Source organism: Lampetra planeri, chromosome 12 (genome assembly GCF_965212315.1).
Source record: "Lampetra planeri chromosome 12, kcLamPlan1.2.h2, whole genome shotgun sequence".
Lineage (NCBI taxonomy): Eukaryota > Metazoa > Chordata > Hyperoartia > Petromyzontiformes > Petromyzontidae > Lampetra > Lampetra planeri.
This window is the reverse complement of record NC_136118.1, coordinates 10,763,561-10,790,848: the sequence shown is the minus strand read 5'-3', so window position 1 is coordinate 10,790,848 and position 27,288 is coordinate 10,763,561. Positions and strand designations below refer to the sequence as shown.

At 39.7% G+C, this 27,288-nt stretch overlaps 1 protein-coding gene across 1 annotated transcript; it reads right to left on the bottom strand.

Moving 5' to 3' along the window:
- Positions 1-1,142: 1,142 nt before the first annotated feature.
- LOC144721678 (uncharacterized) lies at positions 1,143-26,300 on the bottom strand. The gene is made up of 20 exons (XM_078599511.1): positions 26,021-26,300; positions 23,185-23,276; positions 22,262-22,330; positions 22,059-22,134; positions 21,055-21,257; positions 20,688-20,771; positions 19,678-19,749; positions 18,192-18,620; positions 14,526-14,660; positions 14,174-14,243; positions 13,448-13,538; positions 12,853-12,994; positions 10,570-10,671; positions 10,116-10,206; positions 8,813-8,881; positions 6,870-6,939; positions 6,520-6,597; positions 5,799-5,901; positions 3,973-4,114; positions 1,143-3,605 (listed from the first exon to the last, which is right to left on the bottom strand). Exons 1-20 carry the CDS (start codon positions 26,067-26,069, stop codon positions 3,568-3,570), a joined length of 2,205 nt encoding a protein of 734 aa, XP_078455637.1. The 5' UTR covers positions 26,070-26,300; the 3' UTR covers positions 1,143-3,567.
- Positions 26,301-27,288: the final 988 nt, after the last annotated feature.

The following is a 27,288-nucleotide window of genomic DNA, read 5'->3' as shown; positions in this document are numbered from 1 at the left end:
AGTGACTGCGAGGGTGTTTTGGTGCAAACATTTGCCGCGAGCAAGAGCGGCAAATAAATGAAAGTCAATGAATAAAAAATCAACCAAACCTACCTGTAACTACGAACAGAAGCGCATCAATCAAACGTAATTGGCATAACGTCACTGCTCAATCCACGTACTGAGGGAGCAAGTGTAAATATGACAGAATGAAGACGTAATTGAGTATATTTATTGGTTTGCCCCTGTGCAGTAAGTGACATTGCGTGGCTGCTTACGCCTCAAGAGTACAGAAACAGGCTATTCTTCATGAACATTGGTTCATCCCGGTCATTAAATCTAACCTATAAAAGTAAATTTGTAACGAGTAAACAGTCATGGTAATAAATGTTTGAAGGGAGCTATAAATCTGTGTTGCGCAGTGTCCACACGAAAGAAAATTCCCCTCTCATCCCCACCCAACTCGTGTGAGTTGGGTGGGTCGAGCACGCGGTGTGTAAGAAATAAATGACCGAAAACAGCCCTAAATCGCTAATTAAACTATTTTAAAGGTGACGGATGCGAAATCGGAATAGCGCTGGCTCAGCACGGGGCTGATGGCGTGCTACCTGGTTACTTTTTTTACACTTTCACCCCACGGTTCGCGAGCCAGATCCTTCGCAAGTTTCGGCCACACACAGAGACAATGCATTTTACAGGTGGAAAAAAAGATGTAGTGCAGTAGTGTCACCGTAATGTCACGACAATTGAGACTCGTGTGAGTGAGGCTGACCCAACACGTGTTTACTGAAGTCGAGTGCCGTGGATTTTATCAGCCAGACGAATTTTTCAAATGTACTTTTGTTGTTTAAACAGTTTAATCGCCAATAGAAAAAAATATTTGCAGCGACAGCACGAGCGGATATTGTTTAAATCCTGCCATTCGCGCGTAAACAGTTTACACCCACCAGCCAATGCGGACCATCAACACGAAATACTCAATGGCCTTTGTGGTAATTCCAAGCACCCAGCCCCTCCCCACCCAGCCCTTCCCCACCCCACCCTCCCAACCCAGCCCCTCCCAACCCATTTTTGGATGCACGACGGACGGACAGAATAATCTCGTGGGCTGGTGTAATCAGGTTACTACCAGTATAAGTGGAGTGACATACTACATCGGAATGCAAAGTTTCAAATAAGATTTATTATCAAAGATACTAAGAGGTTTGTATTTACAATTATTGATGTCATTGAAAGTGGCAGGTATTAACGTAACGTTCATTACAAAAGATTACAAAATTGCAATCGAGAACTTTTAGTATTTAACTTAAAACGTTCTAATCAACAACAATTCAGCTGAAAATTAAATAGAGTTCTCGTTCAAACTTTAAAACCGATAGCAAACAACGCAAGAAAAATGTGACATTTGCAAAATACTACATGTCAAATTCTAAAAAAGGTTCATGAGCTGGCATAGCCAAAATAATAAATATAAATTCTCACCTGTCATTCACTCAACAGATTTGCAAGAACGACATTTTATATAAAGCACTTAAAAATACCTTCCTAATATATTCACCACGAACCAACACCGGTCCATGTAATTTCAGTGGAATGTCAACGTTTAAAAGGGGCATAGCCAATTGCAGTGCTAAATACACATCCCAATGCCTTTACAAACTACGTTTGCAATCCACGTTATATCACCGCTTGTTGTGTGGTCTGCAAGCGAGCGGCTATCGTTGACAATGTAAAGTTGGGCCATGTCGCTGGATTCCAGCTGCAATTCCTCCACTTGGTTAAACTGGCTTAGAATGTAGTTCCCCCTGGTGGCGCTCCAGCATCATCTTTAAATCGTATCCACACCGCTCTCTCAATGTGCGCACGCGGGCCTTGGACTGGGAATTACACCACTTGTTTTAACCCCCTCTAGGCAAGACTTAATACACGTCCAAGGCAGAGCACATTAAGAAGATAGCTACATGTAAAATAGAAATCTTAAACATTGGTAGTAATTGCAAATGTTCTCAATCTGCAAGGGGGCAATTTCAGCTGTGTAGCTGCAGGAAACTTTAATATCTCGGCTTCTTAATCCGTGAAAAAGACTAATTTCGTTATTTAGGACGTGAAAATTGTCCATCTAAACAGTCCTGCCCGACGAGTGCTGATTAAATGAAACGTATATTATGCTGATGTTTACTGTACATCTGTAGGCTTTATTAAACACATAAAGAGCATACTAAACTACTGATAAAAACTAATGAAAGTCCAAGGCATACATTGTGTATGGCTTAGAAAAACGGGTTACCCATGCGAGTTTATGTGGTTTAAGAACATTTATTTTGATAGCTGTAATGTGGAGCAGCTTCACAACAGCATCCTCGGTAGATTCTGTGATGGAATTATTTTAGCAGAGCTGAGAAGGCATAATTGTTTGGTTTGAAATCCAGGTTAAGCATTTAATAAAAATAGGAATTGACCAAAACTCCTATTTCTCGATTAAGGCCAATAAAAAGTCACCAAAAACCAATGATTTTAATTAATATTTATTTGACAGTCAAAAAAGTTAATACTCCCATACTCAAACTAATTGTGGGCATCTTATCCACATTGGTGGTTTTACAGCAAGTGGTGGAATTGCTGCACATCTTCGAAAGGCAGACTGGTGGTGCCTACAGGAAAAATATAACTGCATTGAAATAAGCAACAATTGTAATCTTTTTCTAAACTAAACTGCTACCGACCTATGTCTTAAGTTTTGTTAACCTCAGCTTCATCTTATTGCTGCCATCTATGAAGATATCCGATTTAAACGTTTGTATTTGCTGTCAACATCATCAGGACAACTTTTGGGCCTACCACTTGACTTAAAACAAATGGCAGAACCTTGATGACAAGTGCGTGTGCAGGTAAATGTTTTTTATACTTAGCCGGTCAATATAGTAAGCTGCAAAATAAAGTTGGAGTTAACATATATCAGTTATGAATATCATGTTTTAGACTTGGGAGCTGGTTAGGATCAATTATAAAATGCCAAATGTTACATCGTGATCAAATACTTTTGTTGCAAGTACTTGGCTGTTGTAGGCTTTAGTTTACCATGTAATATAACGGAACGAGATGAAGCCTAGAAAAGTATTAAATAAAAGTAGTTATTAAAATTAAGGCATTCTATAAACGTATGAGCCCAAAGCATCATAAACATAATTGGTAACAAATGCAAAATGGCATGAAAACTGACCAGAGGCAAGTTACACGTCAGATTAACGACAAACTTCATTATAAAAAAGTTATTCTTATATTGGAGGCTTGCAATTTAAGTTCTTAAATAACTAAGGTTTTGTTTAAGCGTTGCACAAATTCAAATCGAGTCGGCCATCTAACGTAGGCAATTAAATGATTGTCATTTATAGATGTGTAAATTCTCGACAAGGTTCAATTTCCTGGAATCATTGATATGCGACACCAGGCAAAACGTTTGCCGCCTTCACGTCATTATCAGCTTCAAAATTAAACCAGAATGCGTCATAATGCTGGCATATTCAATGCAAACGATATTATGGAACAACACAGTGGCGGGCCTCCATCCAGAGTGGATTTGAAGTCCATTCAAGAAGACAGGCTGGTAAACGTTGCCTTCTTCTCACCTGGGAAGAGACAAATCAACAATTGCAATGATCAATCAAAGCAGTGCTTGCATATTTATAAAAGTGTGTTCGGTAATATATAGAATGTAAATGTGTGACGAGTGGCATGTTGGTAAATAGCGCTAAGGACAATAAATACCAAGTTAAGTGAACAACCCTGCTAGCACTGGGTGGGGTGAAAAGGAATGTGTGGATCATTAGAATCAACCGTCATAGCTTTTAAATATTCCTGCAGACCAAATTATTTACTCAAACTACACGCCAGCAGGGCTTCATTCTTCCCACATCGACATGTACTTGCATAATAATGCGGCAGAGACCAGATTGAACTTCTCACCATAATGCGTGGAGTTTAAGTGAAACCCACCTTTGCTTTGCATTTTGGTGAAGCCGTTTTTGGATCCTGGTGGCACTGCTGAAGGCTGCTGAAAGGCGGCGGCGGCGGCGACGCTCTTTGTGGAGGCACTCTGGAAGCGGATGAGAAGGTTTGTGTTGGCGACTTGGTATCCCTGTCGAGGACACAAGGGAGACACACACACACACACACGAATGCATGCATATCAAGGACAAAAAATACAAGGTCTCCACAAAAAGGTTCACCATCCGGAGTGTCTTGCTGCCCCTCAATGGTCAGTGCAATGAAATGTATCTTGCCTGAGATCCAGGGTTAGAATCCCGGAAGCCATCCAATTAATATATTGTGTTAAAGTGTAGCAAGTTGATGGTCTCAGCTCAGTCAAAGTTTGTACAAGAATACAAATTCACGCAATTTAGCTTACGTCAGGCTGAGAATTAAAATGTTTTTTCACCCGAGGACGGCCGCTTGTGTTGCGACCGAAACGTCGTGTTTTCTTTTATTTATTTTTTTACCTACGTGACTTTACCGAAAGAATCAGAGAGTATGGTCTCCTGCAGTCACGAAAGCTTCAAATCAAGATTTGAGAATTAAAATTTGAGTTTGACAGTTCTGAGACACCAACTTCTGGACCCCTTCTCCAACACAGCATGGTAGTAGAATGCTCGCTGCCAGAGTTCATATTAGAAATGAATTTCTTCACAGGATGCAGATAATACGAAAAACACTATTACATGGGCAAACATGTTTGTCACTTAACACACGTTCAAGTGGGTGACTAATGCTGTAGCTCAAAGACCTGTAGAAAATGTTAAAATTTAATTTATTACGTTATTACTTTTACATGGTGAAAGCCACTCATCGTGTATAAAGCACTCCAAGCTACCCCGGGTGTAAAGGCCGTGACATGAAAAATGCATTTACTATCATTATATGAGCAGCTCCAGATTTCCATATATAAAACCACACGGGACAGTTTGTTCCACGCAGAGACTTGGTTGTTACACAGACATCTGACATGTGCTCAACTGGGGGGGGGAGCGAACGAGCGAAAATATATATATATATTTCGATTTAAAGCTTTCGTGACTGCAGGGATTCATCTTCTTGGTTCTTTCGGTAAAGTCACGTAGAATGGAAATAATAAAATAATAAAACATAATAAAATAATTCTCACGACGTTTCGGCCACAGCGCAAGCAGCCGTCCTCAGGTGGAGAGCAGGTCTGTCGAGTATTATTATTTCCATTCTACGTGACTTTACCGAAAGAACCAAGAAGATATATATGTTATAAACTTTTTTTTTACCAGGTAAGGCCCACTGAGCTATGTAGCTCTTATTGAGAAGTGACCTGGCTACAAATGATAGCTCAATTAAGTGGCTTATGTGGAAATTTACAGTAGCCAAATAATCTAAACAAATGTTTCTGAATTCGGAGGGGAGAGAGGACATGCACACTCCAAATATACAGGCGTCAGGGTCGGGATCGAACCCGCGACCTCCTGTATACCAGGCGCCACGGTGGCGAGATGTAAACTAAATCCTGTGTCCACAAGAGGTTTTTTGGGCTAGATCGCATAAATATACAAATGTGTCGTTAAACCTGCCACCACCCGACACAGCCAACTAGTAAGGGTTGTCATGTAAACAGAACGTGCCAATTCTCTCACTAGTACAGCACACCGGTGTGTTGGAGAGCCAAGCCACAACATTTACAATACGGTGTCATGGAACACAAACGCTGTACATTGATTGAAAAACAACAATTCTGTATGTTAAGAGGCACAGTGACCGCAGATGCCATGGAGACACACTTCCCTTGTCATTTATAAACTCACCTGTAAGGACCACAGAGCTCTGTCAGCGGCCTCCTTGGTCGTGTAGTTCACAAACGCACACTTTCTGTCCAGCAGCATTCGGAAGCTGTGGATCTGTCCAAATCTGTCCGATTCGCAAATAAATCGGGTCAAACAAGCAGCAAACTCGCCACAGTGCAGTACACTACCCATTGAGCACGCAAAGTCGTTATTGTATATAAAGACAATTCAATACAATTTGGATTGTCTTTGTCACTGTATACAATGCATCTTGGGTCCTGCTATATTGTTCGAAATACATTTTAGATTTAACCGAAAGCACTCCAAAATAGATTTATCTTTTAAAACATTAATATTTAGTCGATATATATATAAAACATTAAATTATCGAAACGTGCATACAATACATTACAAGCAATGCAGCAATACAGTCGCGTGGACAAATCGGTGCTCATCCTAATGTTTCTGAACATGTGTAAGTCAGTGACCGCAGATGACATGGGGAGTACACAAAAGCTGGGTACCATGCACATTGTAACTGGCTGTTTAGGGGACCAAAACTGACCTAGCAAATCATCATAAAACCACTGCTTCACAGGAGTCCAATAGGAATATAATCGCTAATTCTTCCAGCACATTTTCTCGCAAGTGTGCACATATTTGAGAATATGTATTGTCAATGCAGTCAATACTTCGATGTTTGGAATAGTAATGTACCGTATACCCGCAAATAAATACTTACGGCCTAAACAGCGTTTGAAGCATGTCTTCAGTAACAGCAGAAGTCAAGTTTCCCACCCATAAAGAGACGATGCTATACCTGAGAATAAAATAAATTAACATTGTTTTAAACTGCAGACTGACAAATAAAATGGCAAAAAGTCCTTGAATAACATACCCATCATGCTCACAAGTGCATTATTTTCATTTTTTACATGCAAAAATGCCACCTTTGTATTATGGATCTTAACATCTGGAGAATGTCTCAAGTGTACGCATATTGTTTTGCAAGTCTACCAGTAACATCATTAGATGCAAAAACATGACATTAAGCTAGGGATTCAAGTGACACGGCAACGGTGCGTTACTCACGGAGGTGGTGGAGGCACTGCAGAATTGCCCAAAGCACCATTTGAGTCTTGGGTTCTCTGTACGGTGACATCTACAGGTTGTGTAAATGCATAACATGTGCGTGAGCACACACAAATAGGATGGCTTTTTAAATAATGGTTCACTTAGTTTAACACGTCGGCTGTCACGACCAATATCATGCATACAGGTTTTTTGGGTTATATCGCATAAATATAATGTGCCGTTAAACCCGCCACCACCAGCCATTTAGTAGGGTTTGTCACGTAAACAGAATATGCCAACCTGATGATGCTAGTAACGAAATGGTATGTTCTATTTACGTGACAAACCTTACTAATTGGCTGTGTCGGGTGGTGGCGGCTTTAACGACATTTATATTTATGCGATCTAACCCAAAAAAAAAACCCGTATTATGAATGGTCCACTTGTAAAACAAAGTGTGTGGGTGCTGATGGAGCCTTTAAAACTACAATTTGGGAAGAGCCGACATTGAAAGTTACATGGATGGGTATAAAAGGTACTGTTATCGCATAACGCTCCGAATGGGTTTAATGTTTTGTCCATTGCCAAGGAGAGGATGGAATTCTTTGTTTAACAGATGTAAGTCATAATGTATCAATTTAATGTTACTTGAATTAATGTTAGGCAGCTAAAAGATAATTATCAATTACAAACCACATCCCACAATTCAAGTGAGCCTTCATGCTACTTATGTGGTATGGGATCTAAATTAAATGCATGACATTTACATGAAAAAATAAACATCTCTTAACCTAACATCTTCCACTGCTTTATTGTGTATGCTGCATCTAACTTCCCAATAGCCTACAATAAAAAGTAACCAGTTTAATTAAGGGTGTCCATAAACTACATGCTGTACCTGGGAAATAGTTGAATAATACATAGTGTTATATTAAAATGTATAAAGTATAGGGTGGTTTACAGCAATACAGTATATAATTTAATGTTGGGTTTATCTATGGCAGTATATAGTACTGTATATGCTAAGAGAATAAAGTTTAGATGGAAGTATATTATATACTTCTTACGACGTAGAATTGTAATTTATTATTTGTTGTTAGTAACTCAGCTTATTGTAGAGTATAGTAAGTTTCAGTTTATATTTTAGTTTTTTATGTAGTTTTTACTTCGGTTTTCTACGTGGTTGTTTGGTAAATGCAGCTACATATCACTAACATTCCTTTCCTTTATTAACGCTGTTCCTTGCGCCCCCCCGTGGTGCTGTTGATCCTGCATAATGCATGGGCATAATGGGACTTTGAAACCCCTCCGCCCACCTCCTACGCATTGTCCATTGGTATGCTAAATTCCTCTTCATATGCACATTCTTTTGTTAAGGCGCTCCTCCTCGCAACACCTATATAAGCTCCTAGCTTGATAATGTTCTCATTCTTCGCCTGAGGACGGCTGCTTGCGTTGTGGCCGAAACGTCGTGAGAATTGTTTTATTATGTTTTATTTTAATTATTTTATTACTTCCCTTCTACGTGACTTTACCGAAAGAACCAAGAAGATGAATCCCTGCAGTTGGGAAATAGTCCATCAATCTGCCTAAGAAAATGTAATTTGCTTTCACAAAAACTGTTAATATTCCGACACCAATTTCTATAAATGTACCACAGCTGTCCAAGATTGTACTTTGCGGAGCAAGATCGGCAACAAAATAAAAAAAAGATTTACTTTTAAAGAATGAAATGCACGTTCCACCTTTTATCGGTGAAATTAGTTTGGGCATTACAATGCAAGTTCATGGGTATAAGCTGGCCATTTCGAACGCATGTTTCCATTCGCTTGTTCCCATACAAACATTTCTAACGTAAGAGGCTCATTTATTGAAATGGATTTACAATTTTCTAATATGATATAATACATTTACGAACACAATAAAAAATACCCTGACGTATTAGTTACAGGTTTACTTACTTGGTCGAGTACTTGGTAGTTTATGATTCTGTATCCCCATGTTGCCCACACCGGATTTTGGCAAGGCACCTGAAAACAGGAGTAGAGTTGAGATACAGGATCAGTGTTCTCAATTACAAATGCTTAACATTCTTTTGATAAGCTTGAGAATAAACACCAGTTGGCTTTACCGTTCCAAAATGGTTACAAACTTCGGTTTGCCAGCAAGTAAGAACACATGTTTTATCCAGGCAAGTAAGAATACATGTTCTATCCAGGAAAATAAGGATACAGGTTTTATCCAGGAAAGCTTGGCTGAGTTAAGAAAATTGTTTTTTTACAATGCCGATACATTGGGGATGCCATGGCCAATTACTGGAGTGTTTTACACATGTGCTAAGAGAATTGGGAGTAGCTGTGAAAAGGAGGCCAATGTGAGGAAAAAGAAAATCACACAAAAGTGAACGCAAGTTCGTGAAAAAAAAATCTCTATCCAGCTCGTCGTCCCACGCACTGCTCAAAAAGTTGGGGAGATTCACAAATAGGCAATCAACAAACCCTTAACCATAACGTGCTGGGTATAACCAAGCACCTAGATTGTATAGCTTTAACATGTTTTAGCATTGCATTACTTTTGAACGGTGTATAGATTTATATTTCTCAATTAGTGTATCAATTAGTGTCTACGACTAAAATATATTACATATTTGTGATTTAACACAAAGGAATCCAAAACAAACATATTCATTGCAGTCAGTGATGCTTGCATACAATTAGAGCATATCGAAAATGCTTGCATACAATTAGAGCAGACCGAAATCAGTAAAAGTCAGTTTATTGGCGATTACTTAAGTTCTGAGTTTGTGAATTGACTAGTGTTATGGCTGCTGCTAAAATCTATACCAAACTTTCAATGTTATCAGGTAAGGCCCACTGAGCTATACATATCTTTTCCAGATGAGAACTGGCCACAGATCATAGCTCAATGAAGTGGGGCTTGTGGAAATTTATAGCAAATACTCTAAAAACGCATGCTTCTAAATGTGAAGGGAAAAACCAGAGGACCTGGAGTAAAATCCACTCGACCATGGAGAGAGCATGCAAACTCCAAATATACAGCCGTCAGGGTTGGGATCGAACCCACGACCTCCTGTATACCAGGCGAGGTAGTTAACATCTCGCTACCGTGGCGAGATCGCCGCGCAGAGCTGTAGAATCCATCCACATCAAAAGCATCCACACTAAGCAAAGCTTACCATAGGGATTAGGACAATTATGGCAACAAATACGGCATTAAAAAAAAAATAAGCTTTGGAATATGCACCTGTTTTTCGAAGCAGTGCTTCTAAAGCAGCATCCACCGTGTCATACTCCCAGATTGCAGCCTCCGACTGCTGTTGTGGAAAGCCCATCTCCTACAAGAGCACAGAGAGAAACATCAGCAAACTAGATGTGCTTTCAACTTAAACCGGTTTTCATAAATTACAGCGCTAAGCTATTCATTCCACGCTTGCGAGATGGCAAATGGCACTGAAAGCAAAAATGAATTTGCCATGAGGCGAAAATGTACACTTAACTCAAGGTTGAAGGGTAGCAATACTATATATATTCATTAAAGTTCCACCCTACTTCATCAGCTGTGAAAAATCACTCTGTATGAATACATTACGTTTGCACTTAATTATCTTATGAAAAATTGTCCAAATCCATTCGCTTATGCCTGAACAAAAAAAAACTCCAATATGGACACACTGTATGACACTGGTGCAGTAGCTTACCATAAGACGAAGTGTTCGCACGTTCATCAGCTCTTGCTTAGCATCTTCAGACATATCTAAAGTAATCACCTGACATAATGCACTTTCTGCCTCTCTATAATGCTGTAAAATTAACAAACACACCGCATGTTTTAGTCAGAAGCTTACATGCGCAATGGAAGGTTAGTAGGCATGTAACAATTAAATAAATGCATGCACAAAATAATAGATTTATGCAAATTATATACAATGTTCGTGTTGGACTTATTGGAATGCACACAGTACAAGACAGAACATGAGAAAATCCAAAGGAAAAATAAAGTAATTTTATCCTTGAATTGTAACACCTATTCCTGACGATTCATATAATGGTGGGGGAGTGACTAATTCCATACGTAATGAGTAATAGAAACGGACATTTTTAACAAAGACTAATACTCCAAAGACCGTTCTTCTGCAGTGTCGAGAAAAAGTGTGAACCCCCTTCGGATTTTCATATTTTACATAATTCAAGCCTAAAATGTTATAAGATCTTAATCTAAGTCATAGTAATAAAGATAACCCGATTAAACAAATGAAACATAAAACGTGAATCTCTTTCAACATTTATTTATCCTCAAATTATACTGTTCAATAACCATGTGTGAAAAATTATGTGAAACTTTAGATTCAGCAACTGGTGACACCCCCTTGAGCAGAAATCACTGCAACTAAGTGTTTCATGGAACCGTTGGTCAGTCTCTCATATCTGATTTGAGGAATTTTGACCCATTCCTCCTTACAGAACTCCACGGACAGCTCGCTTCAAGTCCTGCCACAACATTTCGATGGGGTTTAGGTCTGGATTTTGACTAGGCCATTGTAAAACTTGGAATTTATTCTTCTGCAGCCATTCTTTTGGAGATGTGCTTGCATGTTAAGGATCACGGTCTTGCTGCAAGACACACTTTTGGGTCGGCTTCAGCTCACGGACGGATGGTCCTGCCATTCTCCTCTGGAGTCTTTTGATACAATGCAGAATTCATGGTTGTGTCAATGATGGCAACCTGTCCAGGTCCTGAGGCGACAAAAGCAGCTCCCCAGACCATCACATTCCCACCACCACCACGCTTGATAGTTAGGATGAGGTTCTCTATTCGAAAGCAGTGTTTTGATTTGACCAAACATAACTTTCTCATTGAGGCCAAAACGTTCTGCCTTGAGTCGTCTGTCCAGAGAACATTGTTCCAGAAGTCTTGTGGATCAGCTATGCGTTCTTTGGCAAACTTCAGACGGGCAATGTTCGTTTTGAAGAGCAGTGGTTTTCTCCTTGCTATCCTTCCATAAACACCATTCTTGTTCAGTCTTGTTCTGATGGTTGAATCATGAACTCTCCATTTGTTGACTGACAGTGTATTGGATGAGCCCCAAATCCTTAGAAATGGTTTTCTAACCCTTTCCAGACTGATGTGTATTAACTATTTTTCTGAGTTCCTCAAGATTTATTTTGATCGTGGCATTACTTGTTTCCACACTCACCTGTATGGTGAAGACCAAACTCAACGTTTTTGATCTTTATATTGGGTGGGGTATCCAAAAAACTAACCTCTGAAGATCAACCTAATTATTTAAACACCTGATTATAATTCCCTTAATTGAGCTGATACCAGGGGTTCTTACTTTTTCACATACCCTGAACCTTAATTACTCATTATTTGTTTAATTCAAACATCATTTCGTTTCAGAAGACATGGAATTTGTTAAGATAAACCCTATTGTATATTTAAGAAAAGACCGGGTTTTGAATTGAGACAACTATCATGGTAAAACTATTTAATTTCCTTAATTATCATTGGGGTTCAAACTTATTCTCGCCACTGTATGTGATAGATTGACCAATCATTGTATTATTACATGCCGTGATGGTTCTGGGCATCAAATCTGCTGGCAATGCTCAATTCGAAATCTGAACTTTGAAATTTGACCATTTGACATTAGGTAAAAACATTTGTTTTATCAGGGTGCTGCTTATAATAAAAATGGTCATTTACATAAAAATCCCTTTCAAAAGGATAGGTCAAGGTCTGAACTGAGAAAATCAGATGGACATTGTGGTGTGGAATGGAAATATTGGGTGGTGACATTTACAAGAGCAAAAGTTGTACACGATGCATTTACAAAAGTTAAATGTTGCAGTGGCATTTATAAAATCAAGGTAATTTTAATGCAAATAATATCAAAATAGTCCTTTATCATAAAAGCCAGTGAACGGTATAATGCAAATTGCACGTGAAATGTCAAAGATTGCAAACACAGCAACCTTACCTTCAATCCAATGCAAGCCCGCGCTTTTCTAAAGTATCCTCGTGCCCATATTGGGTTTATATTTATAGCTAACTCAGCATCCATCAAGGCATCATTGTACTTTCCAAGACGCTCAAAACAATAGGATCGATTCCCAAAATACCTGGTTAATAATGACACAGATTATAAATATAATCAAAATGACAGACCATCTAAATCAGAAACGATGAGAAACAAGAGGAGCTACATTTTACAAAAATGTGCCTATGATCACTGTGTAGCTATATACTAAATGCGTATTTCTGAGACGTCTTTCATCAAGGATGATCTAAACATGTGGTTAAGAATTGGCAAACATCTAATTAGAAAAAAACCACAACAGAAATAATTTGCTGCCTTAGCTACACCAGTTGTGATTGGCAGTGTTTCTCTTCTTGAGAACTTAGGATAATGAACAACTTTATCATACAACATTTTGCCTTTAGAATGCATTATTGCCTGTCACACACAACGTTGAACTGCCAAGTTACTTCCTATCAACTCAAATTGGCTGTATAATATTAGTATTCAAATTTAGCTTAAAAAATGTCAAGTTACACAAAGGGAGTTGACTTACCGAAAATCTTGCGGATATAACTTAATTGCTTCAGTAAACTTCTCAATGGCTTCTGCATAACTCTGTTTACTTGCCAACTCATTACCTTGCACTGTTTTGGAACAAGACGAAGTTGCAAGAAGTTAAGATTTGAAAAACAGTTCAACGGACACATTTATGTGCAGACCACTTGGCTGAACCCAAAATAAATATGGATTACAGTGTGTGTGTGTGTGTTAATGGACACAATAAATGCAATTGAACCCTTTCCCATTGCAGTATGTCTTTCGACCTCTAGACTTATCGAGGCTCCTACAAGGCCATGCGAGAAGGCATGAGGCATATAGTTTGGCACCATCTATCATAATACGGTCGTGTCGCGGCGAGTATAGTGTCTTTAAAAAGAACAGCGCTACGCCTCTCTAAATAAAATTAATGCGAACTACTTGCAACTTGCAGATGTCTCGGAATGGGAAAGGGGCATCCTGCGTACAATGTAAATAATGTTTAACGTTGTATGCAAGTTGCACGATATTATTTTCAAAGAATGAAGCCAATGAATTATTTAATCTCTTTCTAGATAATTCTTGTTATATGCCATGAGTGATTCCAATGTTAGATAAAGGCTGTGCTGGTTCGATTATTTAATAGCATTTTACAAGGGTTGTGAAAGAATGTCATATTACAAGCTTTTTCCTGGACTTAAAAAACCCAGTACAAAACTGACTTTTGAGAGATTAACCTTACCTGCAAACTGTACACTCCATTGAGCTAACTCGTCAGGACTTGGTTTCTGGGGTACAACATTGGCGGGAACCTACGGAGAGAGAGCAAGCAGTGGAGTTAGTGCAGTGCGTTTGAGATGACAAAAACAGATGAAATTGCATTATGCATGAGATTAGATTAAGAAGCACATTTCATTAACAGAAAGAGCAGGTGGAAAACAACACCGGCCAAATCATATGCAGTGTAATTGGATGTGGCATGGTGACAATCTAAATGTTCTAATAAAAAAAGATTTTCTTCATACGCTTAGAGTACAAATGTCTGACACCTTGGGAGTGTGATTATTTTAAAATAAGCATGACTTAATCTTTACCTTTGTAGGCTTTTCTTCTTTAACTGGGACTGGCTTTTCCTTGCTTTTCACTTTTTTGTCCACTTTGGTATGCTTTGGCTGTTGTTTGCTTGCAACCTTGGCAAAAAAGGCACTACCCATATCCCACTCAGGTTCCTGAAAAATACCACATTTCATACACTTCATTCAAGCTCTGCTCATCCAAACACATTTTATCAGAAAATTATGTTGTCAAAGTGTAATGTTAAATTCCCTCCGTAAATTCCCAAAACATTCACTTATTTTAATTGATTATCCTTCATTTCCAACCTGCCTCCAATCTCCAACCGTCATCCATCCCACCTCCAACGTAGGTCTCTCTCTTCTCTACACACGATTAATGGGGATTTAAACATCCATCTGTCCAATTCCATCTTGGCCAACTTCCAGCCAAAATGCATCTCATATCCCAGTCATTCCTATGTCAACGCAATCTCCTCACTTTCACCTGTCACCTTTAGGAGGCCACCATCTCATTAACCTCTTGTTTTCAATCCCTAGATCACCTCCGTCCAAATCACCTCTTAATATATTTTTTCTTCCACTTGGCAAAATCTTTTTAGTTTTAAGGTTGAATGTCACTTCTATGCTGATGACACCCATCAACTCAAACTGGCTGCCACTTACACATTGTGCCTTAATGTAGTCTCATCTTGGATTGGTAGCAACGTTCTCCAGTTCATATTGACCAGACTGAAGCATTTATTTAGAAAAAATGTTCACTCAACACATTTCCACGTGGGGAAACAATGATACAGCTCAAAGTCCTGGGCAAAGATTTAACGAAGTTAAGCAAATTTCCTGATTGTAAATGAACATATCACTTTATATATGACATGAGATCATTTGACATCAGTGTGGATAGCAAAACAATAGGCAGAAGCCATGTAAAAACACTCGACCAAATGGCAGACATCTCATCCACACATGTGTAGTGTTGTAATTATTGACGAATAAAATTCGAGGCAACACTATTTATTGTCTTTTCTCGACACGGTCCCTAACACACACAAGGAGTATAACGGTCCCCCTTACCCAATACCTGGGGAGGTATGGCCTCCGGACTCTGCGGGACCTAACACTGGTCACCCGTTAACCTATCGTCCTCCGGCTGGGAACTAGGGGAGGGCTATCTGACCCGACCCTCCTGGTCCGTGGGTCCTGACCACTGGCCTCACCGACCTCTACAACCCTCAGAAGGACTGCAGAGAGCTTGGGTCCAGGGTCCTCTCTACCAGGGACCTATTCTCCCCTGACCACTGGCCTGAGCTCCAGCCCTTAGAAGGACTGTAGAGCTTGGGGTCCAAGGTCCTATTCTTCAGCCCGGGCTTCAGTCTTCGGCATGTAAATAACCGAGCCAGAGCTCCGAGCGCTCTGGCTTATATACCGGTTCGTGGCTTGCTCCGCCCTGGCCACGCCCTCTTTCTAGAACTCTCTGGGCCAACCTGGAAGGTGACGTCATTCCCCCGGTTCCCCCCACCCAAGGCCCGAGCGAATGTGTCTCAGGATCCGTTACTGGGATCCGCCGTTGCCCTCTGTGTGACCCCCACGGCATTTGCCCTGGCGAGGTAACGCGCTGCACCCTATTGACAATCAGTGGTACTGCACGGCTGTGGAATGGTGAGTGACAATCACCCCGACACATGTATATATAACCACACCATCCTAATACTGATCCCTCCCATTGGCTCCCAAACTGATCCCATATTAACTTCAAGATCACACTTATGGTCTATGGACTCGCCCTCAACTACCTCTCATCATTTCATCTCACCTTATACCCCTTCATGCACTCTGATTTAACAACCAAGGCTTTCCGCTTACAACCATCGTCCACCTTTGCCCAGTCAAGTCACTCTCTTTCCTCTGCTTCACTGGTATAGAACTACCTTTTTGCAACAATCTCGATTCAAATTCAGCCTCAAAACCTTCCTTTTTATATCTGCGAATGTGTGGCTGCCTCTTTCTCTCCCTAATATATTTCTCCTTTCCCCTAAAGGCACATGTCGCAGTGTTCTGTCGTGTCTTGAGATGCGGTTGCATGTAGATGCTATCAAAATACAAATTTTAATAGAAACAAGTGTTTTAGACGGCAGGTTATCAAACTAACAGGTGGGAATATGTAGCCCCCAATATTGTAAGGAATAAAAATGTTAAGTTGATAAACCCACCTCTCCTGGATACACACTTGCATATTATGAAGATTGGTAACCCCCCCCCCCCACGTCCACATGAAGCAACTCAAAATCACAAGGTAACTGTGAAATGCATCGTCAAATGCTACAGCAGTGGTGCAAAGCTATAACTTGAGCCGCACAGCAACAACACCGAGAGCAAGTCCCAACAGGGGCTCCTTTCTGTTTGGAGTTTGTGTTCTCCCCCTATTCTGCATGGGATTCTTCCAGCTTTGCCGATTTCGTCCCATAATTGAAAGTAAACAACGTAACTGGCATTGGCCAAACATACCAATGCTGAATAATTCTGCAAATTGCGTAATTTGGATAATACGTAGCAAAAGCATGCCCTCCTTGGCAGGACCCTCTCGAAGAGTATGAGACTCAGCGAGGCTTTGCTGGGAGAACAAGTGTAATAATACAATAATATCCTGTACAGTCCGAAACTGGGACTGCGTAGCACATGTTTGTGTGATGTCGAAATGGAGCTCACAAAGTCTGCAATGCCGTTACATTTTGAGCATCGGAATTCCAATTTTCCAACTTTTTTCCAACAAACACAAGGGCCCCCCCCCCAATAAATGGTTATATGTAGTAAACAATACATCTGCTCATTATTCTGAGGACACAATACCCTCTATATACCCAACGTCCTCGATTCTCAACCATTTTACCAAGGTGTGTAATGAATAATTAGGCACATAACAATTGACCTCCACCATTCCTCAAAGCCAGAGAGATTTGATTTTCACAATTTGTAGATGCAATTCAAGGCTTACTTTTTGCCTTATTTTTACAGCTTAATTTGTCATAATTTGCTCCAATACCCCTGAAAGTAACAATAGCATACAATTTGCATAAATTATAAAAATTATCCTCACACAAGGGCATTGGGAATGATCTGAGCCAATGAGTCGTTTCATGCCCAGTGTTAATTACAGGACTGAATGCTTTTAATCATATTTAAAATAACCGTTATTTACACAAGTTATCAGTGTAATATTCATTAGAAAACAACCTATACGATTCAAGATACATCCATATATGTTGGCAGTACAGTATTTCAAGACAAGCCAGTGGAACAGCGTAATAAAATGTTCAAGTCAATCGTGTACTACTTCTAGATTTGAAGCTTTCGTGACTGCAATGAATCATATTCTTAGGTTTTTTCGGTAAAGGCACGTAGGTAAAAAATTAAAATTAATAAAAGTGAAATAAAAATAAAATAAAAAATTTAAATCACGACGTTTCGGAGGCAACACAAGCTTCCGTCTTCAGGTGGAACCGTCACAGCACGATAGCTGTATTAAGTGCTGTGACGGTACCACCTGAAGACGGAAGCTTGTGTTGCCTCCGAAAAGTCGTGATTTTTTTTTACTTTTATTCATTTTATTTTTTTACTTACGTGACTTTACCGTGTACTACTTGTTATACAATACAAAAGGAGGGTAAAGTAAGCGGATGCTGTACTTACGTCTTCAGAATCCGAAGACTCCTTCTCGGCACCGTTTACGTAGCCGTTGCCACGAATCTTCTCCGAAGCAGGGCGTGTGTACGAATGTACAGGCTCCCTATGCGAAGGTGCATCCTTTGCTTTCGCCTGTTTGGCATGTCCATTCGACTTCACTTCAATGCTAACACTCTTGTTATCGTGAGTCTCTGAATATGAAGCAGCACCTGCGTTGTGGTCTTTGGTGCCCGAGAACGCGGGTGGACTCGTATTTTCTTTATTACTAGCTTTAGTTACGGTCCTCCCTTTGAGGGCATCATCAGCTCCTGCCCCTTTCTTAGAGTCCATTGTAAGAGGTCCAGGTTTTATAGTGGGTTCCTTATTCACAGTTTTGCTTTCAGCAGCTACTTCTGTTTCTTCTTCATTTTCACTTGAATTATCCAAACACACACTCTGAAACACAAGACGGATAATACGACTCAGGATTGATGCTTTGGGGAAGCAAGGAAGAGAACCGCCATTAGAAATCGCAAAAAACATTGTTTTTTATTATTTAAAACAACGATTGAGACGAAAGCGAGTGTTCAACATGGGCAGGAGGAATCAATGAGTGACGTTCGCGGGAACCATGGTAATAGCGATAGAAGAGCGATGAGGCCAAATGACCACCAGTGACTGAGCGATTGGAGTGAATTAGTGCTGGATCAATCAAATTAACTTCAACCCCAGGTACGACAAGTGTGGGGGGGGGTCCCATTTTTTATGCTCCAAAAAAGTAACAAATAAATTGTGTTGCAACCAGCACAAAGAGGAGGTTGGGGCCTTTCGACGAGCCATTGTTTTTTTTATCTCACCAAAGTATGAAAGGAATGGGACGCACCTAATATGCCCACAAGTGCATTTTAACGCCCACATGCAACGTGCACAGAACGGATCAAAATACACACAATGCCGAAATGTTGTATCACCAACCCCAAATATGCAGTTGCCTACTGGTCTCCAAGACCATATAAGAATGAGATCAGGTTTCCAACTTCAAAGCCTACGTGTCCCCTCTTAACGTTATTGATAAATACTGACACAAGCAGTTACTCAAATGAGCAAATAGCATGGATAATTAGATAAAAAATGATATATGGTAGAATAAAAAGCCTCTTGCATGAACAGTACACTATTAGTATGTATATTGGTTGACATGTTCATTGCAAATACCACTTATATAGGCATTATAAACACGTATTAAACCATAATATACTGTGTAGCTTCATGAAGTTCTGAATTAATCCGATTTAAGTGTAGTAAATGAATAGACATCACAATGCATCCAATAAATCACTTTCAGCAGCGGTGACATTTCTTGGCACCTGTGCCTTAACCTGATTTCTGTGCTTAAGGGTGGAATGGAAACAGACCCCAGGACATTGTGGTAAAAAGACAATGCCAACATCGAGAAAAAAAACTGCGTATCATATCAACTCCAATCAGCTGTAATTACATTAGACAAACACACCTCTTTATCATCTTCGGGATTTGTATGGCGTGCTTTAACTACTCTTTCTTGCTGTTTTCTTTCCTTTCGCCTCTGTGGACAGTAGATCATTTTTAACATGAAAAATAACAGCACCCATTTATATAATTGTAAAAGGCAAGACAAGCTTCAAACACTTGTGTTTTAATTACAGCTAAATTATATATAAACAGTAAAGCTAAAAAAAAACATTAAAGAAAGCATCAACACTTCAGTAAATGCATGACACATTTATATTTCCAAACAATTATGTAGAATCAAAAATATCCTTTATGAATAACATTCTTTAATATATATTTGTAAAAAATAACATGCATCATTTAAGGGGAAAAAAACATGTGTTAAGTTATAAATACTGGTAAGTTAAATGTATACTGGAGTATAGAAAAGTCCTTGTGTTGTTATTATTTACTCAGATGGACGACATTTACTGCTATGTATTAAAGCTGATGACAAAGGAAATATACTCTGTCCATAACACAATTGTATTTCAGGTGGAGTTATTTGCAGAGAACGTTTTATGTATTTATTGGTCTTATCTGGTTTGACAATTAGTTTTAAACATGGGACCCAAATTGAACCAGGAGGTACACATAACTTAAGATGCAAAGCAAAAAAACTTTCCCAAAGCAAATAGAGCCTTAACAAACGTCAGAATACAACCATTCCAAGTAGGCTTTTTAGCCACTAATAAAATCCACTATCGCCTTGCAGTCGACAGAAATTACGAGTAAGAAAGAGTAGAAGTTATTTCATTAAGTTCTTCAATAAAGATCCATTTGTTGTCACGACAAGCGAGGTTGTACACGTTGCTTTGCTCCTAAATCAACGGTGGTAAGAGTTTGAATTAAGTGGCTGGAGATCCAGCTGTTTTGATGTTACCATGCCAGACCTTTGAAAACAAATCTTCCAATGATATAAACACACTTTTACATTGCATAACGTAAGGACACCTAAGAGTATATGGTTCATGATAATTCTGCAAAACAAACCTGCTTTTTAGATTTACGTTTCTCGGTCTTCTTTTTAGCATTTTGCTCTTCCTGTATAAGATCTGCTGCATTTTTATTTGCTTCCTGTAAGTAAACACCAGACAATTTTAACAAAAAAAATCACCTTCATAGTAATGACATAGCTACAAATTGTTTGCGTCGAAATGGTTTTACACAAAATCAAGGTTTAGATGAAAATCACATAAGAGGGCTTCATACAATTATGTTGTGAAGTTTCTCCATTGCAGGCAATGATTTCAGAAAATATTATTAATCATGCATTACCCCCCCCCCCCTTTTAGTTTCAAGACAAAACCATTATCGCACACATAAAAAACCCATAAATATTGCGACGTTAGCTACGTACCTCGACTGTGATTGTGTTGTACGTGGTCTTGCCCATGTGAGCTGTGGAGGTGGTGCTGCTGGCATGCGTGCGATGGTAAGGGTCACGGCCGCCCTGGCGGGGATAGGAGTTGGGTTCGCGATAACCCCTGCTTGGGTTAAACAGATATTCCATATCGCTGTCATCCGATGAGTAAAACTCGTCTCTATCTCCATTGATGAATACTGTAAAGGGTGGGATTGGCGGTGGTAAAATGTTGAGACAAAATTAATACAGCATGCGGTATACAGTCACAAGCACGCCAGCCCGTTGAGATTCGCATGTAATTCACATGAAGTATCCTGCCTAGAAGTTACCAGGCATTACATTTGAAAGACTTCATTCTATGGGAATTCAAATGTTCAAACTCAAAAATCTTTGGCCCCTTGGTGACAAGAGCCTAAAACAGCATACATGTATCTAAAAGTGAGGGGAAAACATATTTTTTTATTATATACACTGGAAAGCATTTCTACAAACTTCCAGCAAATCTCATGCATCTTAAGACTTCAAATGCCTCCTGTGTGAATGGGACTCAAACACAACCACAAAGAAACCACAAGTGTTTGTAAACTTGAATATTTTTTTACAAAGAGGATTATTCAATCTGTGCTTGTGCACCCACTGTCAATGAAATCCCTTGTTTTTTTTGTATTCAGGTAACCTATCACTGCACTAAGACTTACTTAAGAAAATAAAATTGGTAACAAACAACAAAACATAGTCTATTCAAATATCCATATATGCAGTTTATGAAATAACAATAACATAGTTTTATCATAAAATGTATACATTAGCATGTATTGTTCTTAAACTTTTAAGGAGGATGAAATGTTTATTTTATCAGAGGTTCATCTGGCCCTTGGCACAGAACATCGATTTATCAAAAGATGCTTCTCGCATGTAGAGTCATTAGATTATTAAGAGAAAAACATAATAATTCTTTACCTGGTAGTGTACATGATTGTGTTTGTTTGTTCACTCACCAAAACGCGGACGATAAAATGGGAATCCACCCCCGGCTCCAAAAAACATCATGTTGAATAAATCCAGCATTTCATCCTAAAAAAGGTACAAAATGAAACGAGACAATAAAATTGACTGATCAACCACAACACATTTTCAAAAAATATGATATTGTAGTATAAGTGTGCATTACACATTTATATTCATTTTATTGGTGGCTTACCAAGCTCATGTGAGCCTCGTTTTTCTCTGCAGTAAGAAGTTGGTATGCTCCCGTAACTTGCTGAAATTTCTGCATTGTACAAAAGGAAATTCAAGTTATGACAGAGGCTGAACCCTTAGACGAAGCGATATGTGCATTATTATTTCACGTTGTCTTCAGCTAGAAAGTCTATACTTCACAAATTGGGGGATTGAACAACGGAAAAGCCTGTCAAGTGTGTCATGGGCTTGGCAGCCTGTGATTGTAACAACATCCGACAGCTCTCACGTATAAGAAAACGGATTAAAATTCAAAGAAAATGTTATAGTCCTCGGCAAATTGCAATGATGTAAGGAGTGGTTTCCTCGGGATTATGACATCAAACCAACTGCACCAGCCAATCAGCTGCCAAGAAAACCCCATGCAACATGGCCGGCATGGTCATCCATGCAACACGGCTGGCATAACTTTCAGCTGTGTACTTCAGCCGGTTTGCGGTGGAGGCAAGTATATTTAGGCTCTCAATGTTATTAATATTAGCCTTGATCACGCCTTACTTTAGGATGCGTGGTTGTCTCAACTCCACGATTAAATTTGACTTACAAAAAGTGTTCTCTTTACCCAGATTAACATCATTTTCAAGATTCATTACGTGCTTCTGGACTTGGACCCCAGGGAATAGCGATCTGTGCAAAATCAATGTTCTCTCAAGTAAACAGCCTTGTTGGTGCATTAATACGTGATGTGGTATTTGAACATCCCATGTATCAATGTACAATGCTCAAAATGCACAAATATTACAACTATGCTGATATTTAGAAACAGTACAATGCTGATCAATTGTATTTCACCAGGCATGAGTGATCATAATAAAATGTAAAATATTACGAGCATATGTGCCACCACATTAAAATAAAATATACCAATCACTCCCTGCCACTCACAATGGTAGCAGCTTCACTGTTATTATTCTTATCTGGATGCCATTCCAGAGCAAGCTTCTTGTATGCAGATTTAATTTCTGCTTCAGGTGCTCCTGTAAATAAAAACAAGTACCCATTAAATACGAGGCCAACAATAACGCTTTACCAACCTAAACGTTATGACCAGCTGTTAACACTGTGCTTAAAGTGATGCCGTTCGATCCATTAACGAAGGTAAAAATACATAAAACAATCATTTTTTATAAACGCCTTCACTGTACCATGCAAGATGAGTAAACAACAGCATAAAGTACATATTAACAACAGTAGTGTTAATCAAACCTATTCTTTTAATTAAAAACAATATCATGCATTGCATTCTCCAGGACATCAACTGTTCAAAATCAATTACGCTTAAACCAACTTTCGCAGCTAAAATCTTCTAATGAATCTCCATTAAAAAGTCAATAAGTATTCGCATCATTATTAAGAATATAATGATCAAAATAACGTCGAATTTGAAATGCGTAGTATATATGATTTTGCGTCAAACTGGGACCCCGTAGCACAAGATAGGTCGGCAATTCAGCAGCATTGATTCATGCAAAGCCTCTCATTGCTGGTAGCTACCAGTCCACAAGTTTCTTGTTTTGTTCATCCCAATAATACTTTCAGTTTCATTTATTAGGTATAGCCCTGAGACATTCGGCTCGTGAATCGGGTGCAACCGCAACAAGCAAAAACAAGAAACATCTTAAAGTGACTACACGCAAACAGAAAAATCCAGGAAAAAACAGCAAAGTCTTCCAGAAAAAGCACCGCATATCAATGCTGTGTGCAAGGCACCAATTGTATGTATACTGTAGGTAACCCCAAGCCAGATTGAGGCAACCATTTGAAAAACGGCATTATGATCACGATGATGGCAAGAGTCGAATGAGATGCAGTATTGCAGTCGCTTATTCAAGTGAAGCGTGTGTCTGTATATTAAACAAATAAAGTGGAATAACAGCAAGTTGCTAAGTGATAACCAACTCGCTCGAAAAACATGAGTGGCTCAGGAATTCACCCCCAGGACGTTGTGGTACATACACACACAACCATACGCAATACGTATACAGTATGTACACTATACATACACGAGTGTTTCACCAATTCATATACAATACTTCCTATATACTGTATACCAATTTCCCCCCCTTTGTATGCGTTTTAAAGTTGACAGCATTTTAGCTTTACATTCGACAGTATTTACCCAAACTTGCAGTAACCGTTGCAATTTGTCTTTAAAAGGTATTTTATATTCTAGAGTACTGTACTACGTGTGTGTGGTGTGTTTGCGTACTGTAGTACAGCGTTGTGTATTTTTAAAATCTTTGTGTATATCAAAGCATATTCTTTGAACTGGCATATATATCCTGTGTTTGGCATTACCTAGTGCCTTTATAGCAAGTGCGTAGGTCAGTGATGGGGACTCTTCAATTAGTTTACACGGCCATGTATTGTTGTGATGTTGTGAATGTATACATTTAGATACTTAAAGTGGCCTCGTTTCTCAGTAGCCGATGACCAAATAGTAGATTTTCCCAAATATCGGAATATAAGCGGAGCTGAGCCTGGATAGTGTGCTTAGGTAAACAAGCTGCAATCTCCAACCTGATGAATCATAGACAAATAAACATGGGGTGGGGTAATCGTGATCATCCAGCAGTGGATTGCCAAATGGGTTATCCTAGTGCCGGTTAACAGTGACATTTATTGACGAAGTGCACCGAAAATGCCCAACAATGCGTTGTCTGTAGTGTGTGTGGCATGGTTTAAAACCGGCGTCTACAATGCCTACGAGTTGTATGGTTTAAACAAGCACGCGTGCTTAGGTCAAGTGTATTTGTATATACATTGAGATTGCTTCTGTTAATAGTATACACTACGTCATAGTTTTTCGCGAGAACATGTTATTATTCATCATAATACATGTTTGGGTTAGGTCACAATGATCTGGTAACTTTTCTGATGTTCTGACCCTCCCACCGTTATTGTCAAACAAGTTAAGATTGTAAAGTGTAATGTCATTTTCTTTGGCCATGTCTGATAAGCACGCATGACTACGTACGGTGCGAAAGAAGTTCAACGTACACAATCAGATTATTTATATACTGGAGGAATCCGATGAGCTATGAAGATATTTTTTCAAAGATGTCCAGTAGGAGCGGGTCAGAACGCAACAACAAACACCACAAAACACGATATTGTACAAGAAATGCAAACCAAGGACTTTAAACTATATATATAAATAACACATTTTTTTGTATCTTACCAGGCAAAGCTAACAGAGCTCTTAGCTTCTTTTTCGGAAGCGATCTGGCCACAAATGATAGCCCAACAAAGTGGCTTACGTAGAAATTAATTGCAGCAAAACTATCGAAATAATACATCGCGTGAATGCATATTTGGGCAGATCATTACTTAGGTGGCGTAACCCAAAAATCTATACCGATTAATTACTCGTTTTGAATTGTTTGGCCTAGAACACGTGCACGCACGTGCACGCACGCAAACCATGCCGTGCAATGTGTGGGACACAACCACCAGAGAAACGTCGCGGAGCACTCGAATTGTACACGTTTACACACCGGGTGTGCTAAAGTAGTCATTATTGTCACGCTTACGTGACACAAACTCTTTACTCGTTGGCTGTGTTGGTGGCGGGTTAAACGACACGTTTATAGTTACGCGATCTCACCCAAACAAACGCAAAACGACCTTAACTATGGTTTAAATTGGTCGCGAAAGCCCTAGTACGTGTTAAAACAAATAGCGTTGTGTCGTTTCTCGTGTACACGCGATCACAACTCACCATTGGGTAGGCCCAGCACAGCGTACGCCTCCTGACGGGTCAAACTCATGTCGGACAAAAACACAACCAGCGACTTAACTCAACAATTACGAAATACGACTTGCACCCACCCACCCACACTCTCGACTATATATTAAAACTAAAACAAAAACCCCTTCCTACAATAATCAACCGCGCGTCCACACCTCGGCAACATCAACGCGAGCGTCAAACGTGAGTGTGGGTGGGCCACAGAGCGGGCGCGTAGACAATGCGAACGAAGCACGAAGACGCCGCTCTCTGATTGGTCGCGGTCAAAAGAAATCCGGAACGTCGGCTGATTGGTCAAACGCCGACCCCCCCCCTCCCTGCGATCTCTCATATTATGCGGCTTTTCTATTGGCTGTTTGATCCTTTCGCAGAGTCAGGCTACGCCTACTTCCGTGCGGGTTCCCCACCCCCCCTGCCCCCACCCCGCCCCCACCTCTCTCTGTCCCGTACTTTCGGGTTGCTTTCGGTAATGACGTCACGCTCGGGGTGTTTTAATCGATCCGCGTGTTCGGCGAACACATTAGAATCGATTATTGCGTGTAACGGTACGAATGGATCGATTTTGTTGGATTTTCGATTCTCGTTTATGTTATCTGACGAAGGGCGCATGCTTCCCGGAGTATTGTTTTGTTTTTAACAATATAATTTCCACAGATTGACCTTTCAATATACGCACTGTTTCTAAATGTCATCCGCTTTAAACTGCATCTGACCTATTAACTCGAATATTGTACAAACACACTGCATTGTACAGGGCGGTCCGGATGTATTGTGACCTCCCCCCCCCCCCCACATTTAATCCTCTAAAACTTAATATTTCCAAAATAACGTTTATTTAAAACCGAAATTAATATGCAATGGGAGAAAAAAAGGAGTCACAAGACACCGATTCTAGAGGTTCACTTCTATGTATTCATGCACTAAAATAGATATGCAATACTACTTTTGTGGTAAATAACAGTTATTGTGCTGACGTCCTTTCCCAGAAAACCATCACAGTCGCGAAATCAATGGCAAAAGGCGACTGGCTCCCGGAATTGCTCGCTCACGCCCCTGCTGGCGAAAGGGCCTCCGCTCCAGTGAGCTCCAGAGTGTATTTGGCCTACTCTTCCATGCTGAACAGAAGAGTTTAAAGAGTTGGCCGTATTCACACTTTACCCCCCCCACCCCACCTTACCGCGACATTCCGCTCGACTGTGGTGTACCCCTAAGATATTACTGGCTGGACAGATTTAAAA

Excerpts from the sequence above, each read along its gene's own strand:
- LOC144721678 (XM_078599511.1), bottom strand. The coding sequence starts at position 26,069 with ATGAGTTTGACCCGTCAGGAGGCGTACGCTGTGCTGGGCCTACCCAAT. Across the intron at positions 23,277-26,020 it reads TGTGCTGGGCCTACCCAATG|GAGCACCTGAAGCAGAAATT; the intron begins GTGAGTTGTGAT and ends TTTTATTTACAG. Across the intron at positions 6,598-6,869 it reads GCAGTGCCTCCACCACCTCC|GTATAGCATCGTCTCTTTAT; the intron begins GTGAGTAACGCA and ends TTTTATTCTCAG.